The 20,820-nt window shown below is 38.7% G+C and overlaps 1 protein-coding gene across 3 annotated transcripts in view; it reads right to left on the bottom strand.

The window, feature by feature from the left end:
• The window catches only part of Esyt2 (extended synaptotagmin-like protein 2), a 110,746-nt gene extending 92,027 nt beyond the window's left edge, over positions 1–18,719 (bottom strand). For all 3 annotated transcript variants that reach the window (XM_083142537.1, XM_083142536.1, XM_083142538.1), the window contains exons 1-7: positions 18,278–18,719; positions 17,985–18,026; positions 13,147–13,287; positions 9,841–9,917; positions 8,468–8,534; positions 6,104–6,249; positions 3,198–3,318 (exon numbers count right to left, since the gene is read on the bottom strand). In XM_083142537.1, the coding sequence (XP_082998663.1) occupies positions 3,198–3,318; positions 6,104–6,249; positions 8,468–8,534; positions 9,841–9,917; positions 13,147–13,287; positions 17,985–18,026; positions 18,278–18,559 (876 nt within the window). In that variant the 5' untranslated portion in view covers positions 18,560–18,719. The remainder of the gene's footprint in view (positions 1–3,197; positions 3,319–6,103; positions 6,250–8,467; positions 8,535–9,840; positions 9,918–13,146; positions 13,288–17,984; positions 18,027–18,277) is intronic.
• Positions 18,720–20,820: the final 2,101 nt, after the last annotated feature.

The raw sequence follows: 20,820 nt of genomic DNA, 5'->3' as shown, positions 1-20,820 counted from the left end.
CCACAAAAGTTTACTTCGATCTTATGTGCATCATAACTCCCGTTTCCCACTTCATACGTTTTCCTAATTGTGTCGATGTCGTAATATCTGCCAAAAAAGTGTTCCGTTGGCTGACTGACTTCTCCCTCTTTTCCTGTCAGCAAACATAGGGGGGGGGGGGGGGGGTGCGATGCAGATTGTTTCAGCCACGATTTTCTTGCTGATGCGGGCTGATTACAGGCGAGGGTGGAAAAGGACCCACCCCTCTTCCTTTCCTTTGACGTCTAAAATGGGGCAACAAGTTCTGGATATATTCTTGAAACGAACAAAAACCATAGAACAAGTAAAAAAAAAAAGTGACAACTCCCTTTCCCCAGCTCATTCTCCGCCACTGGTGTGCATGGCAATGTAGATAATTGCAGAATTCAGTTTTTTTGTTGTTTTTTTTTAATGCTGTTGACTGCATAGGAAATATTGCCTGTATTATTGTCTGTTGCATGGTAAAACGTAAAGCAAGGGTCATTTCTTTCTTTACACTGCTGTTAAAAGTTCAATCTTCGACAGTTGCGTTACCTTTAAAATACTGGGATTTTTCTTTTCCGCCACCTGTTGCTCGAACTTCCAGCCGGTCTCCTTGTTTTTACGATGCAGCTGGGGAAAACGTTTGGAGGGGTGGGTGTTTGACATCGAGAATACTCCTAAATCCAACATTAAATCGTCGATTAACGTGAGAGTAAATAATGATCTACCATTTTGATATGTGAAAATGCGCAGTTTCATAAAGCTTGTTTTCAGTTCATTTTATGCTGATGGGCTAATCGGGACTAAATATACAGTTTAAAGTGAAATTCAATTCCAAACCCGAATGATTATCGACTGCCATGCTGTTTAATGACCTGTCCTAGAATACGCATTGGGTGAAAACAGATTGCAAGTTGCACGTTTCCTTTTTCACGCTGGATTACAATGCAAGTCATGGAAGGAGTTTGGACTGCTCCCTTGAATGGGGAAGGAGGGTGAATGAAGTTGGTTGAAGCAAAGAAAAGTGACTTTTTTTTACGATGTATTTTACACAGCCGAACCAGAACGAAAATTACAGCCCTGCCTTTATTTCTTTTGTCTGGTACCTAGAGAGGTTGTGTTGTTTCTCCCGAGAGATCTAATCTTACCAGTTAATCTTGTAACAGAAAATGCTCCAGTAAACCTGTATAAAATCAAACATTCATTCTTCCCGATTATCTCCCGACTTTTGCTGGCACCAGTCTGACTGGTGTCAAGATTCTTCAAGTTTCGCTTGCAATAAGCGAGAGATTGTTTTCCTTTCCATTGGTCTCAGTGCAAACGGGTTTCTCATGAACTAGAATCGTAAGAATTTCCTGGAAAAGCAACGACTGTGCACAATTGAAACAAGGTAACATTGTTTTAAATTCTCGTTTGTGAAAACTTTTTCATGTTCTATTTTCCTTCTCACAACACGCATCCTGTGCATAACAGGTTGTATAACTACCAGGATAAATGGTGTTATCATCTCCTAGGCATCTTTGTGTCCGTTTGAGCTCCCTTTAAGCTGAAAATTGGTGCAAATTCCAATAACGACCCCTTCGAAATACAGACCCTTTTCCCGGGAACTGTGAAAGGTCGTTGAATCGAGAGTTGACTGTAGTTTGAACCCTTCCGAACAGTATGCTGAGAGGCATCAGTTTAGCCGATGTTGTTGAAGAGTGCAGACGTCTGATATAATCTGGTGTTGTGTGTGTGTCAGACTCGGGAGATGGACGAGAAAAAGGAAGAGCAGCTAGCAATTAAATTTTGCTGCAAAGCGGAATTTTCAGCGACAAAGACATTGGAACTGATTCAGAAGGCGTACGGTGAGTCAGTACTGAGTCGGACAACCATTTTTGAGTGGCACAAACGTTTACGTGAGGGCCAGGAGACAGTGAAGGACGACGGACGCAGTGGTCGGCAGACAACAACTCGGACCAACGAGAACATTGCAGCTGTCGCTAACTTGATTAAAGAGGATCGGAAAGTGACATCTCGGATGATAGAAGAAACACTAAACATCCCCAAACCGGTGGTTTTGCGAATTTTGCATGAAGATTTGAACAAGCGAAAGCTGTGTTTAAGGTTTGTCCCACATGCTCTGACACGGGAGCAAATGGACGATCGAGTTGAGTCTTATCAAGACTTATTATCCATGATTGACCATGACGAGAACTTTTTAGACAAGATTATTACTGGTAACGAGACTTGGTGCATTGCCTACAATCCTGAAACAAGGTGTCAGAGTTCCAAATGGGTCAGTAAAACATCCCCAAGAGCGATAAAACTGCGTTTCCAAAAATCAAGGGTGAAGATGATGTTCATAGTGTTTTTCGATAGCAGTGGCATCGTTCACAAAGAATTCGTGCCTCCAGGTAGAACAGTAAACCGACGGACGCGGTGGAGCCTAGGCCACCTAGATTAATCCTCCAAGGCAACCATTTAGACACGCTACCCTGAAGACGGAGGCAGATGCAGCCTCCGAAACGTTGGTAAATCATATCTCTTTTAAATAACAGTGGTTAAAAGTCCAAATAAACCAGAGTAAATAAGGAATTCTATCAGGAAGTGTTAAAATGCTTGCTAGCTCGAATCCAATGAGTTCGCCTGGACCTCTTCACCTCTCGTGATATTTTCCTGCTGCACGACAACACCCCGGCACATTCGGCAGCAATAAATCGCCAATTTCTAACTGAAAAGCAAGTCTCCACGTTGCACCACCCAACTTATTCACAAGATTTGTCACCTCCAGACTATTTCCTCTTCACAAAACTGAAAATGCAGCTGAAGGGTTCAAGATTCGACTCAATTGAGGAGATCCAGAAGGCTGTGACAGACAAACTCAAGACACTTCCGGAAGAAGACTTTTCTGAGGCCATGAAGAAATTCAAAACTCATGCTGAACAATGTATCGCATCAAATGGATCCTATTTTGAGTAACTAAACAGTCAAACCTCATACTTCGTTATTGCCTTAGTCCGGGAACTTATGGACCGCACAGTGTATTTCTCTCTTAACATAATTTTAAAAGTGTGTTAACATAAAGTGCTTTTCTGTGTTGCAACAAATGATACATTACCTCAACAACAGGGATGATATACATTCTCTATATTTATGTGCAGCTAAAATCATAATCTCTATTTACAAGATTTATATGGAGTTCAACAATACACTACCTCTGGTTCAGGAGTCTTCAATATCTGTGCAGGAACATCTTCACTCAGCTGAATAGGGAATTTGTTTGGAAGGACCATCATGCCTGCAATTATCTCCACTATGATGCGACGAAGCATGTCACTATTATAAAAATGGCATAAAACTAAGGTAATTTATAATATTACACATAATTTGCATAAGTTTCCAGTACAATAAATAAATACTAACTTTTATTTTAAAATAATAATTATATCAAAACTTCCTACATTTTATTGGCATTTTCCAATACATTACATTTGTTTTCTTGTTTAACTGTTTCAATCTTTTCAGGTGAGTAACAAGAAGGGTCTGAAGACTCTCAGAGACTCTTTCAAACAAATGAGATTTTATGTATAAAATAGGACTGAATTGTACCAATTTGCATTTGTATTATTTAGCATTCTGCTTCTACCATTTTGGCTATCACGACAATGATGACTAGATGAAGTTGATGAGGGACACTCACAAAATAACACCCAGGAACATAGGTGGAGTCTGAAAGTCAACCATTTATGTGCACATCCACTGAACCAGAACTTTGAACTGACACTGATGCCCATGCTGCACCCAACAAAGTATTTGGTACGGTTAATAAATAACCAGATTAATGCAGTGAAAAAGTGAAATAAAGTGACAGAGGGATGAAACGTACGGGATATGTAGGCCAGGCTGGGGTACGCCACATGTCTGCGAGACGAGTTCCAGACTGCGTCACCAGGTGGCAGCACTGGCAGGGAAGGGAGGTTGTGTATGTGCAATGTGCCAGTCAGTCATTCAGTGAGGTGAGTCATGGCGTTCACAGTGTCAGGTGACACATGGTACAGCATACACTATTGTTCATGAACACCTTCAATACCGGAAGGTGTGTGCAGCCTGGGTGCCAAAGACACTCACAGAGGAGCAAAAGGCTGCACAGATGGGGAAGAGTCTCACGCATCTCCTGCGGTACTTGACAGAGGGTGAGAGTTTTCTGGAATGCCTTGGTGCAATGGACAAGATCTTGCTCAGTCAGTATACACCAGAGTAAACACAACAGCAAGGAGTGGAAACACCCTTCATCCCCGCGACCCAAGTAAGGCAGACAAGTCGACTTTGTTTGCAAGGTGATGTTCATGTTTTTCTTTGATCATTGTGGTCCACTTCTCGGTTGCATCCTCCGGCAGAAGAAAACCGGATCGCTGAGCCTCCGTTGTGGCACCTGACACTGTGAATGCCATGACTCACCTCACTGAATGACTGACTGGCGCCTTGGAGGCACATTGCACATACACAACCTCCCTTCACTGACAGTGCTGCTACCTAGCGATGCAGTCTGGAACTAGTCTCGCAGAAATGTGGCATACCCCAGCCTGGCCTACATATCCCGTAAGTTTCATCCCTCTGTCACTTTATTTAGCATTTTCACGGCATTAATCCAGTTATTTATTGACCGTACCAAATAATATGTATTTACACTATAATTATTATGGACAGTCCCATCATCGTATTATTTATACACTTCTTAATAAACAGAAATTCACTTTGAATTTTATCAAACTTGCACTTCATAAATTAACTAACCTGCTATCTCACAATGTCGAAACTGTATATGAATAAACTGCCGACTGAACAGATAGGCACCCGAGCAGTGAACACTTACAGTAGGCAGCTTACTATGCAATGGGAGAGATTCAACTCCAATTCTTACTACTTACAGAAGGAAACAAAACTAGCAGTATTGAGCATGTCAAAGATGATTGCAGCACATTCTTGTAACTCAACAACTCTTGCATTATTGAGAGGGATCGATATACTATTATATTGCTTTATAAAATAACGCTTTTAAAATTACATCCACACATTTAAATAGATATAATGTTCATGAAAGTATAATCTTAATTTCTGCTTTCCAACCTGATTCCAACTTTTTGGGACACCGGGACTAATGGTAACATTCTGGAACTGTTCCAGAAAATCCAGGACGTATAGCAACCCTACCCTTGTTTCATATTTGGCTAACCATGACAAGGATGAAATTGTATTTACATAAAACTGAAGAAGGGGCACTGAAAATGGAGCATGCATGCCCAAATTACGACTTTATCCTACAATCCTCGGTATTGAGATTGATAGTCAACAACTCAACATGATCAACCCCCAAAACATCATAAACCACAATAAAATGTGGTATTAAGCCTTACAACAGAAATTATATAATTTCATTATAAGAAACCGACATATCAAGAAACTTGTTCATATCCTGACTACCAATGGGGTGAGAATATGTGAAATGCAATTCCTACTATAAGTTGCAGTGAACTACATGACTGCCTGATCTTATACAGTAGACTTGCGATTATCCGAGCTAATTGGGACCGAGATTACCTCGGATACGGAAAAACTCTGATAATACGGAGATTATGTGCTAATAGGTCATAAATGACGAAACAACACTTAAAACTGTATAGTAATTATTTATTACTAGTACAACATAAATGATAAGATTACTTTTTCCGCTTAGAATAGGCCTACACAGACTTAAACACCATCGGTAACAATCGGATACACCGACAATGTAACGAACACTTGCAGTGCGGACGGTGACTTGACTCCATAAACACACAGGGGGGTGCATTATGACGTGCTATGTTTTCCAACCACTCCCTCGGTTATCCTGGAGCCTCGGTTAATCGCGAGTCTACTGTAGTTGTAATTCATTACGATTTCCAAAATTATTGCTATTTAAATTGTTTATGTGCTAAAACACATGAGGACAACCTAACAAACCATACCTTCTAGCATACAAAGAAACTATATTCATGGTTTGGTTGAAACCATAGCCTGACTTAACTTTTCTTGATCTCACTCCTTATAGATTTTGTTTTTGTAAGAGAAACAAGTCTTGTACCTGAGGCCCGGCATATCGAGAAGATCTGCGACTCCTACAAGGTTGAAGTCAATCCTTGGGTTGTTGAGGAAGAAAACTTGCAAGCCACCGACAAGGGGTATCTGGTTGATCAGGGGTTTCATTACGACCCGCATCATGCCATGGATCTGTTGAAAGAGAACAGCATTAACATTGGGACCATTCTTAACAAAATGTGTTGCTTGTATCTACTTACACATTTATAATTTAAGGAAAATTATGTCATATTATCATTACGGATGGACTGATATGGATTGAATTTCAATTTTCAAGGGGAAAAATAACTGCATATTGTTATTTCTGAGAAAATGCACATATAAAATGATATGCTCCTCCCTCCTCTCCATTTGAAAATCTGGATGTAATTCCAAGATGGCAGCTTTCAAAATGGCCACCATGATACACACTAGCCCCATCTGGTGTGCCCTCACCCCAATTACCCATATCCGAAATTTCATCGCCCTCCGTCAAGTCATTTTCAAATTAAAAGGGTGGTGCATCACCATGTACATTGGTCTTCTTCTTGTTTATATAAATTGAATTATCTACATGTGTTAGATATACATTTCTACAGCAGCCTGCCCAGGATTTTTGAAAGACCTGAGGGGAAGGACGTTTATGTTTCCCTTTTTTTGTGTAGTCAGTTTTTTTCCTATCTTTTCCTGCCTCTCCTTGGTCATTACTTTTTTTTTTTTTAATAATACTGGACCAAAAGGAGGGATATAATCCTCACCAAAACACCCTGGCATGCCACTGATTCTCTACACATAGAACACAGACCATTGTTGTGTACACATAAATACACATCACTGGTATTGTCAAAACTTCATGTAGGTCACAGATCATGATAATATAAAGGAGACAATATTTTAAAACAGTTGTAGTCTACGGTTATTACAAGCATAAAAACACAGTTTTTCGTTGTGATGTTTCAGAACACACGCTCCCTTCATCAGACATTTATTTTTAATTTGATTAAAGATGCCCCATCAAACAATGGTTAAAATTTTTTAACAGTTAAATTTTTTAATTGTTATAACTGTATATTTAATCAAACTAAAAATAAATGTCTCATGAAGGGAGCGTGTGTTCTGAAACGTCACAACGAAAAACTGTGTTTTTATGCTTGTAATAACCGTAGACTACAAGAGAAATAATTCTACAATGCAAACAACGCGTACATACGAGAAAAAATATTTTAAAACAGGCTTCAGAAAGGGCCAGTGAGTGCTCTGTGCATGCACATACATTGCATCTCTGCACTGTTTACCCATGAATATGATGAGTTCCCCACAGTGTTGCCACAACCAGCGAGAACAATTTCCATTTCCTAAGTAGATAAAATATTCCCGTTCACTTCAGTAAAATAGAAAACATGCTAAAAAACTCATAAATTATTATTGAACTTCCAATGTCCCCACTGAAAAAATAAATTTACAAAAAAAAAGTGAGGACTGACTGCACAAGAGAAATCAGGGCAGGAATAACAAAAAAATAATGATATCAAATTGTACACTTCACAAAAGCAATACGAAATGTGAAAAATTCCACAACAGATAACATTAGCTGTGTTATTGCAATAACTTTAACAGGTAGATAATGGAAACTATCTAATTTCCTTAAACCCAAATACAATTGTCTGTTGATGATGTGAAGCGTAATCCAGTCACTCATTCACTAGCATTCTTAAACCTGAAGGTTTATGGCTACAGCAACACAGGCCTTCCATCTGTCCCTATCCTGAGAAAGGTCAATCCAATCATTTCAATCCTTACCGATTTCCTTTAGGTCCATCTCAATGTCATCCCTCCATCTTCGTCTTGGCCTTCCCCCTGGTCTCTTACCATCAGGTTTCTTATCAAGAATCCTATAAACTATAGATTATTCCTGAGACGAGTCGAAACAATTAAATATGATGTATTTGTAGTGAATATGTTAGCCAATAAAATAAAATATTTTACACTTCAAACAGCTTGAATCTAAATATGGATAAAATATCTTCAAAATTTCCTGTAATTTTGATATTCTCTTTTTCTGTTCACCTAAAATTTGAAGTCAATTTCAATGCACGACTGTGGCTGACGAAGCTTCCTGCTTCTCTCACTTTCTCCTTTGCATCCCTTTTACAATGCTACAGTATCACTGCTCGCTCTGCAGTCCATGTGCAGTGCCATTTTATAAATACATCAGGTTGTTTACCACAGCAGTTTAAAAAAATACAATCTGGTCAAAATTATAAAGGTAACCACACACGGTGATTAAATGAAGGAAGAATACACAATATAACCATATTTAAAATACCATTGAATTCACTGACATTCAACACAACAGGCAAGATATACAAACCTGAAAATCTTTAATGCCGCCTTTTATGCCACCAATCGTAAATGAAATATCACAGTCGCCAGCATAACTGAAAGAAAATGTGCAATGTTAATATCTAAGATCAAGTGTTCAGGTTTTCAAGGTGAAATTTCTCAATTTCACGGCTAAAATTGGAATGCATTGCTTTCCTATTTTGATATTATATGGCAGATAAATGTCAACATCCAGTATATCCTTTAATGTGCAGAATATAAAGCATCACAGAATCATGTACTGCCAGTCCAAAAATAATTTTTGCTTAATTAGAGGAAAGTTCCAACAGACTAATTCCTCTTTTCTAGTGCAAATTGTACAGTCACGGACACTTCTGTGTTGTAACAAACCCATACACTTTCAATGGTATCATTACAACCCAGCAGTGTATGTGGCTGTACATGGTGTTTCATTCACTCTTGGCTCCTGATTTTCGCTTACAAAAATCAAACTATTGGTCATAATGTAATGAAATTTGCTACGGACATAACTCCTTAGTGTATGAGAAGCATTGTGACGTCATTGGAGATGACACCACAGTAGTCTCTCTCGTCCTTGCGTGGGCATGCACCTGCATCTGGGCAAATCTGCCGTTAAATGCAAATCATATGGACATGTGCTTTCAGTCTGAGTTCTTGGCCCTGCTGTTGTGATGCATTTGATAAGTGGTTCCTGTTTGTTTGGGTTCGGCTTCTGGAAGTTTTGGACACCCTCCTTCATGCATATCCAACAATTTTCCCTTAGTTTCGAGTTTCTGACTGAAAGAACTGCAGGTAGTTTCTGGACCCTAAACTGTGAAATAAATTGTCTGTGGCATACTTTTATGGACTCCATTTTCCAGTACGTGTGTATCATACAGACAAGCTTGTACCGGCTCAAACTGTACTGTAATCACGAACCACTGATTGTAAGCATGAACTTTCAACTGAACCCAAACAAACATGGGTCACTATCAGGTGAGTCACAACAGCAGGGCCAAGAACTTACAACAGCAGGGCCAAGAACTTAAGACTGAAAGCACATATCCGTACGATTGGCATTTAATGACAGATACAAGTGCATGTCCACCCAAGGACTAGACACGCTGTGGCGCCATCTCCAATGCTGTCACCATGCTTCTCATACATCAAGGTATGTCTGTAGCAAATTTCATTATATTATGACCACTAGTTTGATTTTATACTTCCCATTACACTGTAATGGTTATTTTAGAGCAAAGCTGACAAAATAAAGATTGTGAGGACTTCCTTCAACCAACCAACATAAACACTAATAAATCTTTATTCTTCACTGCATGCAATTGAAAATTTGTGTAAATCATTTTGTAATGTGATAAAATAAATTTAAAATGAAATACTTACAAAATATCCATGTCCAATATAATTTCACTTCGTGACACATTCTTGTCGTACACTTTAATCCCTCCTATTCTTGGAGGCTAAGAAAAAATGAAAAACGCACGAGTCACTTAAAATGAATAATTTCCTTACTTGTAGAAAACATAAAAGTTCATCAGGGCCAACAAGAATACTGTATTGTTCTGAGTGATAACAAAATATTAATTTAATTTTAAAATAAAAATTTAGATTTATGAATTACATGTAAATATGTAGTCTACTACACATTGTTCCCCATGCATGTGGACACCTTTTGAGGTTCCCAGATTACATTTATATTGTCCATGTAATTACTATTCACACCCACGCATTTATGATTACGAACCACACTCAAACATGACACCAGCCCCAAAATATAAATATGGTAGGGTAATATTTATTTATGTACTTTTTGCCTTAGTTTCTTTTGTACATTTTGAGTTGTGACATTTACTTGTTTTAAGACATTTCTGTAAACACTTTTTTTTTGTTTTTATTTTTAACACAATCAGATTCTTTGAGAGTCGTAGAGCATGTTTGGTGGGGATGTCTACATTCTATGCGTTACCCTTATGGGAAAAGTAAAAACTTACGGGACACTGCTGGAAAATATCGCTCGGGTCCCAAACTTCGTGTGGGGTGTTTTTAGGTCCAGTGGCACCCAACTGAGGGGTGAGTTGCTAAATTCTCAACTTTTTGGAATGCTGGACCATGGTAAGGGATTCATGATCACAGTTCAGCATCAAGCTCTTTTGTAAATGGGTTGGGTAGGGTATGACTTTCATTTCAGTGTAATAATCCTATGCTTTAGTCCCTTCATGTAGGTAATATTTTTTCCCGAAAACTTAGGTTATTATAACATGATCACCCCTGTCCCTTCACACACACACTATTGCTTGTCTTGCCTGCATGTGAGTGAGGGGGGAGAGGTAGCCAGCAACATTTCCACACATTTTGCTGGCCACCTCTGTATTCTAATTATCCAATTGGATGTTAATTGTGTAAAACAACACAACAATCTGTTTGCACAACATCACTGTCAATTAAAAATTAGTAATAAATGAGTACATCCATCAAAAAATGTACAGAAAATACTAAAAAGGTAAGTGCATGGACATAATAATTATATATTACGTCGAACCCCCAGCCGTTATAGGAGATTTTTATCACTGGGTTATGCTACTCACTCGTAGTTCCCGAATTTACTCATGATGCCACCAGTCCTATACACAGGCCGAAAACCCAGAGACTGGAACCCATGTCGTTCCGCAGTCGGAATCCAAATCTCCCCTTCTCGACTGAAAGGCACTACACACTCTTAGCACGTTTGCACACACACACCCTGATAACATCGGCTGCAACCCCTACCTCGATATCGTTGATTGATTTATTGATTTGATTGATTGATTTAGTTTATTTTACTTCGCGTTTTGTGCCTCTTGGCTAATTTGCGAAGATGGGGATGAGTGATGAAATTGATGAATGGACATTCACAAACAACCAAGCCCGACCGGGATTCGAACCCGGGACCCTTGGCGTCGCAGCGCGATGTGCTAACCACTCGGCCACAGGGCGGATATCGTGTGCATCAAGAAACAATAGGTGTAAATAGGACAGGCGCACACGTAGACCTGCACGACAAATTTCCTGGAAGGACCTTCCAATGGTGGGTCTGCATCCGGAGCTCCCCTCGACACATGGAGAGTCGGACCCAGCCCCCTTCGCCTCGGGCATTGAAAAAGAGGACACCAACCCAAGCCTTAAATTTAGCTGGAAGTTGTATTGAAGCAGCGATGCCAACCCTAGCATAATGATGCTAAACCTAGCAGTCTGTGATTGCATAATGGGAAAATCTAACATAATTTGTAAACTTCTGTTTCTTTCCTTTTCTTTGTACATACCAATAATTCTCTGCTCTACTTTTATATAATGTGATTTTTTCGACTAAGTATATTCTAGATTAACATGTCAAATTCTGATAATGTATTCAACCACAAATTTACTTGTATGTGTGTGACATGTACATTTGTAGCTGAAACTTTTAAATATAATTGGGCAGCTAAATGCCTGTTGGTCTCCCAAATTTAAGTAAATAAATAAAACTTGCTTCTCTGGGAGGGAGAAATTAGCTTCAAAGAACGATATTTTGAGAAATTAAAAATTAAATGACAAATAGATCTTATTTCCGGAGTAGGTACATGCCGTTCCAACCCCATCCTCTCCTCTTCATCTTTTCTTCATTCTCTCGTTTACCTCGCGAGGAACATCTTAAGAAAGATTTGTCAGACAGTTGTGGGGCACAAATAAAACAAATGTTAAAATTTGTAGTAGACGAATGAATCATCTTAAACTTTCTCCAGGTTCAATGTTGAACTCATCTCGAAAAATAGATGCATAACTTAAAACTACATTAATACTAAAAATAATCATAATAATAAATTACTGTTACTAATTATCAATAATAATCATTCATTGTTATTATTATTTAGATCCTAGCACAATTCATCAGCATTTAGCATAATTTCACAGATTAAACAGCTTTTTCTAATCGGGAGGTTGGTAACACAGGGCAGGAGCCATCAGGCTTTCGTACCTTCCCTTAAAGACCATGGTGAGAACCCCGATTGTGTCGGTGTGTGTGAAAAACACACTGTCGGTAGCAGCGCTGTCGTGGAAAACTACCCCTGCAAAAGAACGATGGGTTTAAAGTGGGATCCAAACCATTGTGTGCCTCCACCGAGCATCAAAACCGGGACCCCTTGATTACAAGGCAATGACACTACCTCTGAACCATCGGGGAGGCCCAATTTGGTTGTTGTGGATGCTAATGATATGACAGAGGGATCTATTGTTGGAATCTTCTTAAATGCCTCTATGATATTAATTCTAACTTGTTAAAGAAAAAAAAAGAGGCACGCAGTTCTACACTTGTTAGTTGTACCAATTCTACAGTGGGTGAGCATTCTCCCACACTTACAAATTTACTATGAGGTGTTTGCAAGAGAGAAATGCACTCTCAAAATTTTATTTGAAGAATGTTACATATAAAGCATACAGGGACAACAGAAAGTGAATTAGGGATGTATTTAGTACTTTATTTTAGTTGGGGGGGATGCCATCCCCCAATTCGAGCACTGTGTGGCACAAACCACCAATTGTGCGATTATAAAAATAGAGCTTAATTGGTTTTCAAAACTAAAACTAACAACTATGCAATATTTCAGCACTATACCTTGATTTGTAATAATTTGCCCAGAGAATTATGATTGAAAGAAAACAGAATTTACTTACTATGCTTCCAAGGTTCATTTTTTCAAACTTGAAACCACTGAATTTGTATGCTGCCAAACTATCTCTTATGCTGGGTTCTATAGAGTCTTTCAGAATGCCTCGAGCATAATGATTTACATTAGGCCAGACTTGTTTTATAATCTGAAAGAGATTAGAAATATCATAATGACAAAATAATTTTCTTTTAAATGGCACAAATTATATATGGGCATAAATCCAGGAACATACACTGAAGTTATTCAACAGGTTAAAAAAATCAAGGTAAACATCTAACTTAACACTAGAACAGCGGGAGGGGTCAAAATGGCCCCTACCTTTACCATTTCTTTAATAACAATCCAGTTTTTCTTTTCTTCAAATTTTGTGACTTTTCATAATTTTTTGTCCTTAAAGATGATATATTGGTATCTACAAAATATAATTTCTTTCTGTGAAATTTCATGTTGTACCCCTAGAACAGTGGGAGGGGTCAACTTGACCCCTGTAAAGTTTAATTCATGCATGTTGCAATATCAGCATTAGGTATCAGAAACAACCTAAACACTTTGATTATAACACATAAAGCAAATAAAATAATATAAATTAAAAATATGTTCCCATTCTAAAATAATTAGAATTTCTAAATGCATTTCTTAATGAGGGGTCAAAATGACCCTTTTCCACTGGTCTAGGGGTATCATATCCTTCGACATACTAGTGTTAATCATTCATAATTATGTGCAGAGTGGCATCTGAAAAATTTCCAATGGGGATAATCATCTTAGTAACTTCTCTCAGCAACCAGAGAATCCTTCCTTCAAAAACCACCCTGCACATGTACATGCACATTCTAAACTATCTCTAATATAAAATTCGTTTAACACCAGAGGCCTATATAATAAGTATATCATAAACACATTAACAAAAATTTTAGGTAACAGTTCCGAATGTTTAATGATTTTTCAAAAGCTTTGCAGGAGTATTAGGAAGTGATTTAGAATACGAGGTAACGATTGTGGGAATAAGTTCAAAGCTCGAAGAAAATAATTAGCACAGTTAAAAGCTTCACTAAGTATTAGTTACCAGAGAAATTATGATTTGAAATGTGGCTTGCACGAGCAGGCGTTATTGGATTCTAGTGAACTCAGGACACAAGTATTTGCAGATTTTCATGCGAGGCTTGAAGGGGTTTTGGGTACCAGTTTCATAGATCGGAGACACATTAAAATAGCATATTTTGTGTTTCAATGGTTCATACTTACCAATTGTGTATTTTTACAAGAAAACAAATGCAATTTTTCACATTCTGAGTGGTTTTTTTTATTCCTTTTTTCGCTTCCGGAACACACAATATGGCGGGCACATCTTGACTCATGTTGTGAGTATGCAGTGTTTCAACATTCTTCACCGAAAAATACCTACTATCGTGTTAGTCACCGGTGGAAATTATACATTATGCACGGGTAGCTGACGGATAGCCCCACAAACCATTATGCACGGTAGCTGACCGATAGACACACGAACCATTCACGGATAGCCCCACAAACCATTTCTGATAAGGTTAGGTTAGGTTAGGTTTCGTTACGTTAGGCAAAGATAGTAAAAAAAAGGGGGGTTGAAACACTGACAGGGGCTTGCGTCATCAAATGTACGCAGCATCTGGTTGTCATAGGGCAAGCAAATGAAAGTAATGGCAATTGTGCGTCGGTGAGATATTTCTCTTGAAAAATAAATGATTTCCCGGTCAAATATATTCCATGATGAAAGAAAATACCTCGACGAAATGTTGTAAACCTTGGAGAAACTCATTTCCGTAAGTAGTTTCTTGTGTAAAATTGAAGAAATGTGTCTCCAATGTATGAAACTGTTACCGGGGTTTTGTACTCGAGACCAGAAATTACGTGATGAGGTATTTGAAGCATTTAAGGGCGTTATTTTAATGTCATAAACCCTAAACCTGACTCACCTAATGACGAAAGGATTTAGGGATATTTTATTAATGTTAAGACTCCTAAACCTGACCCACTGAACCTAAGAATGAAAGCATTAGTGACAAAATAAAGTAGATGGTAGTAGCAGTCCGTATCCAAGATGACAGTAAACGAATGGTTGTTTGCAAACAAAGAATCATACAGCAGTATACTGAAGGGAAAATTGTTCTCCAGAAAACTCGCAGTAAGTAATCACTAAGACACTGGAGCATGTGTTAACAGACATAATTAGAAAATGTCTGTCCACCATGATATATTAGGAATTTAACAATCCAAACTTGGGCCAAATTTTGTAATGTAATAAAGAACTTATTTACATTACTGTAACATTACAAGTCTATTCTGCAATGAAAAGAAACTGAAATTCAAAAATTTAAGAATGAAATCTATAACATTCAGAGCTGACATAAAAATTTAAAATTTGGGTACCAGTTGTATAAGCCGGAGACACATTAAACTCGTTTATTTTCAAATAAAATCATTTCTACTTACCTCATATGCATACCGGAACATTTTTCAAGCTGGGGATCACTTTTTTTTCCACGAAGAAAGTGTTATTTTTAGCATTATAATAATTTATTGGTCGTTGCTAATTCGGCGGGCAAATCTTGACTCATGTTGTCTATCGTCAGCTGATATGCAGTATCGTCAGCTGATGTGCAGTGTTTCCAAACTTATGAACCGATAAATGCCGCACAAACTATTCACAAAAGGTTTTTAAGCGAAAATTGAGGCTAGACTCTACTAGAGGCTAGATTCACGGGGTCGAGGTATGCCTATGAGGTTAGGTTAGGCCTGGTAGGTTAGGTTCCATTAGCACTCATTTCACCCCTAAATATGTGATTCATCATCTAAAAAATTCCTCAGTACGTTCAATTACGCATATCCGGACAACATCGGTTTTTCTCGATTTACTCCTTCAGGAAATTTTTCCTCGCCTTGGGATTTACGTTGTTGAATTCCTTATAAAATAAGCTTTCCAACGATATATGACACGTATTACTTAGGAAAAGGACGTAAACTAGAGTCTTACCTTAAATTGGAAAAAAAAACGCTCACACGTCATCTTGTAAAACTACCGCGTGGTTGCTACACTGACAGGGGGTTACATAATCGAACCCATGGAACATTTGATTCACGTAGTCGATGGTAATGGCGGCACGAGCTATCGTACAACGGAGATGCATGAATGACGAAAAATACCTTACTTACAGGCCAAATAAGTTGTACGATTCGAAAAAACAATTTCCCCAGCTTCAGAAAGTCCTCAAGAATGCAATTCCGTAAGTACTTTCTCATCTTTTCTCCTGTAAATTTGAAGAAATCCATCTCAGACTTATACAATCGTTACCAAAATTTGTATTATTTTTACATCGCTTTCCTAGTTCTTTAACTTCCTTATGACAATCAGCATTTGAAGGCAGGGGAGGAGGATGTTTGCTTAGCCTTGGGAATACTCCTATGTGACAACGAAAGGGGGGATACTTGCATGAATTTTCCCAGCTTGGGGATGACCCAGTGGTTTATCTAAATATTTCCATCTGGGAGGGTGAAAGTTCATTATTTAGGGTGGGGGTGTAATGGTAAAATTAGAGCCAAAATGACAATAAATTGGGTCTTTGTGGAAAATTCTAGGGTGGGGGGGGGGGTATGTGGATAAATCACTGGGATGACATCCCACAGTTTGAGCACTGGTGACAGAGGAATAACGACCAGATGAAGGAACACTCATGCCCACTCCACCATTTTAACATAGAACTTCCAGTAGCAACATCGTAAATAGATTACTGTGCACTCTCGGACATAAGTTTACTTAAATTCTAAACCTATCTACCTACAGTACATATGCAAAATGGAAGTGTCAGTGTGTTGGTTCTTTAGAATTTTTGTATTACCTACTTATCTAGGCCCAAGTTCCTTTGTTTTATTGCGATTTCATCATGCTATGAATGCAATTTTGGTTACTTAAGATCTTGTTCAATATATGCTTTTGTAGTTAGGTTAGGCAGGCCAAGTTTGGTTCTCTTAGCATTAAAATAGGTACTAATCTGATATTCCCCGGACAGATTTCTTCATTTTTACAGAAGAAACTACTTACGGTAATAAGTTCCTGTAGCATTGTCTAACATCTGGAAGGTGTTTTGTGTGATGTAACGGATTTCTTCAAATTTAAAAGTTTGGGGCTCTTTTGGGGGCAGGTGACTCCGGCCAATTCTAACATGCCTTTAACAGGGACTCTATAGATAACGCCGGGGAGCCGGAGCGGAGGCGGGGTCACATTAGCGGTTGGGGGCGGTAGGTCAATTACCCCAGGGGCGGAGCCTGGGATCGGTGGGAAATTTGGACTCAAAAATTTCAAACAAAAATAAATTTTTAGTTTAAATTTCCCACCGATTCCGGGACGAAAAATGTGAATACACCTTAAAGAATGTTCCGCGAAGCAGATAGGTAAGTACAAATGTCAAAAATTGACAAAACGAAGAAGTTATCCGGGGAATATCAGATTTTTACCTTAAAATAAAGTCCCTAAAAGTATTTTACTATTAAGGTTCCTATTTACTTCTACATTAATTCCCACTAGTCTATAATACTTACAGTTACTTGTCAATTCAAAATATATTGTCCATAGGGGGCATGCATGCTTGCATAAGGTATTTTTTAAGTTCTTTTTTTCAACATAAATAACATTTTTTCCAAATCAAAACAGTGCTCATTACTTTAAGGAAGTTTCAAATTTCGTGTAACAATGATTGCCAAAATTCTACGATAATTAGTCTTCCTGCTAGGAGAATTTGAAAAATATCATAAAACAATCGGACCCGTTGTCCTTATCTAAAAGTTTTACATTTGTATTGGGGGAATATTTACCTTGTTCAGCCATTCCACCCTTTCAACATCTGGGAAGAAGACCTGAAAAAATGTAAACATTTGTGAGTTACCATAAAAAATATGTTCATTATCATAGCCATATTTCTATTTTCTACAAAATGAATTTTTGTAGTTCCTCATATTTACATTTATCAAAGATGATATTTCAATGAAGACATGTTTTCTGCGTCAATCGTAGCATAGAATATTGCATCAGAAGAAATGAAAAACTCCCATTAAGTGGGAATTGAATGGCATGGCCTTACATAAAGTGGACAACAAAATTATCTTACCCAAGAAGGCAGATCATCTACACGGGCAAGAATAACTTCCTTTTCGCTGGTTGTCGCTGTTGCCTTGGCGAGATTTCTTCTGTACTCGTTTTCTTTCTTCCACTCGTCACGAATAACTGACAAAATAACTGGTCCTATTAACCACGCAACACTTAATTCAAAGTATCCGCACATGTAAACAACAACCACTGTTCCAACCTTCTTGGCAAATGCATAAAGTACATTGCTAATGTTCGTCCCACCGACCCGTCTTTGAATAACTGGCTCCTTCCCCTCCTTCATTTTGAATTATTCTAGAGGTTGATCTATCGTTATTTAGTCATACAAAACTTTCTCTGGTCGACTAAGTAACTTGACACTCACTTCTTAGACAAATTAAGACACCGACAAACTCACACACTTTTCTCGCACACTCACACTTCTCTTGGTCTGTCTTGTCTGCTATTTGTCAAATGTTGCCAACTCGTAGATTACAATTACTCTGACATGTTTTATTAATTAGCTCTTCTGCGTTTATCAAAAATCAAAAGAATGAATAATTAACTAATGGTGATAGAACAAACATAGGATATGAATCCAGGGCGCATTGTTCCGCAGAGTGAGAAAGTATGTATTAAAGTTACAGAGCTACTTGTAACAATTATCCACCGTAAACAATATTCGAAAGCGAAACAAAAATAAAGTAAGCATAACCTAAATGAAAGACCCCAGAACATATATTTGACGTCAGTAGTCAAACGCGTTGAATGTCCGATTCACAATATCGCCTCTGGTTCCTGGGTTCGTGATCCGTGCAAGACATCTGTATTTTATTTTTGCCTTTGAGGTGACATCCATTTCGTCTCATAGTCGCGTTTAGCCTAAGGTGCCTAAGCACTTAAAACGTGGTTAAAAACGAAATACAAAAACTCCAAGGCCGAATTCTAGATGACACGGTGTTCGATTCAGTAACATTACCTCGCCAGAAAATATGATTACGGAGGCACAAGGCTCGGGAAAATTTCTGTGGGCAGTCATTGATTGATTGATTGATTTTAGTTTTCGCGTTTTGTGCCTCTTGGCTAATTTGCGAAAATGGGGATGAGTGATGAAATGATGAAATTGATGAATGGACATTCACAAACAACCAAGCCCGACCGGGATTCGAACCCGGGACCCTTCTGTGGGCAGTAACATTTAACGTAAACATAAATATCAAAAAAACTTTTTAAAAAAAGGTAAAGTGTTCCCCTGTGCTTAGCACCACGCCATGAAGGCGTATAGGGGGTGTGGGGGTAACGCTCCACACTTTCTTGATCCGGTCGTGAGTGGGGGCGATGTGATCAGCATCACGCCCCTGACCGCCTTTACCCTCCAGGTACCCATGTTATTCGACGCTGGGTGAGCTCCGGGGCCGCTTCCAACGTTAGAAAAGTTCCCGGATTTGAACCGGCTTGGGATCGAACACGGGACCTTTAGCATGGTAGTCAGACGCGTTACCGACTGAGCCACCGCGGCCACTTATTTACATAATGTCATGTTTGCTGAGAACGGACAAGTTGACCGGGGAACTACGCCCTGGGCCCTCCTTCTGAAGCCGTTGCTGGTTCGATTCACAGGCCTCTTAGAAAACAGAATCAAAGGAAGGTCTCATCTTTTTCATCAAGAAAATAAAGTATAAATTGCAAATGGGTGTATGTGACCCCTCACAACACCTCCTCTTCGGTAAGCGAATATTATCATTTATCATCAGACACCATTTTCAGGTAATAACACTTGAGTTGGCATCATTGACTGCTAGTAGTGAAAGTACCACCAGATGGCAGCTCCCGCACAATAACAAGTACATATCAGGCAACCCCGAATTACGTCATCTACAATTCGGCCTTCCGATGTTGCCAAGGTGCGTTTTCATTGCTGTGTTGATTCACACATGCGACACTGACAGATTAGACATTTTTTTTATTTTTCCCCGTTTCCTTTATCGATTTGGTTGATCGTTTCATAAATTTATGCACAGTTAAGCTAAGCCCGGATTTTTGTCTCACCGAATAGGGAATCGGAACTGAAACTCTAGATTGTCTGTGGGGAAGGCCCAGACTTTGCATGCATGAAAGTATCGATGTAGGTTATTTTGATACTTCATATATTTACAATGCTACTTTAATGAACAGCTCGCAAAAAAGAAATGTTCAATTACACAGATAAATAATTTATTGATTGTTATGGTTTGTTTTACTCCGCTTTTCTGCCACTCTTTGCTAATCGCGAGATGAGGATGTTATGATATGATGAAATTAATGAAGTGACACTTATAAAGAACACCCATGCCCAGTCCGGGATTCGAATCCGGCACCCTTGACGCGCTGCGCTAATCACTCCGCCACGGAGGTCGGCCAAGCAGATAAAGAAGGAATTCCTTTTCTTTGAAACTTGATGTGTAATTACGATTCAAGGTCGAGTCATATCTCAATCTAGAAGGTTGCTGTAGGCCATGGATATTTCGGTACAGGATTCTTGAAATCCTGAATAATCAAGAAAAGCACGCCAAATTTATTTTAGAC

The sequence above is a fragment of the Lepisma saccharinum genome, chromosome 21 (genome assembly GCF_977018435.1).
Source record: "Lepisma saccharinum chromosome 21, izLepSacc3.1, whole genome shotgun sequence".
NCBI classification, from domain to species: Eukaryota; Metazoa; Arthropoda; class Insecta; order Zygentoma; family Lepismatidae; genus Lepisma; species Lepisma saccharinum.
Note: the sequence above shows the minus strand (reverse complement) of the source record. Positions and strands in the feature narration are given on the sequence as shown.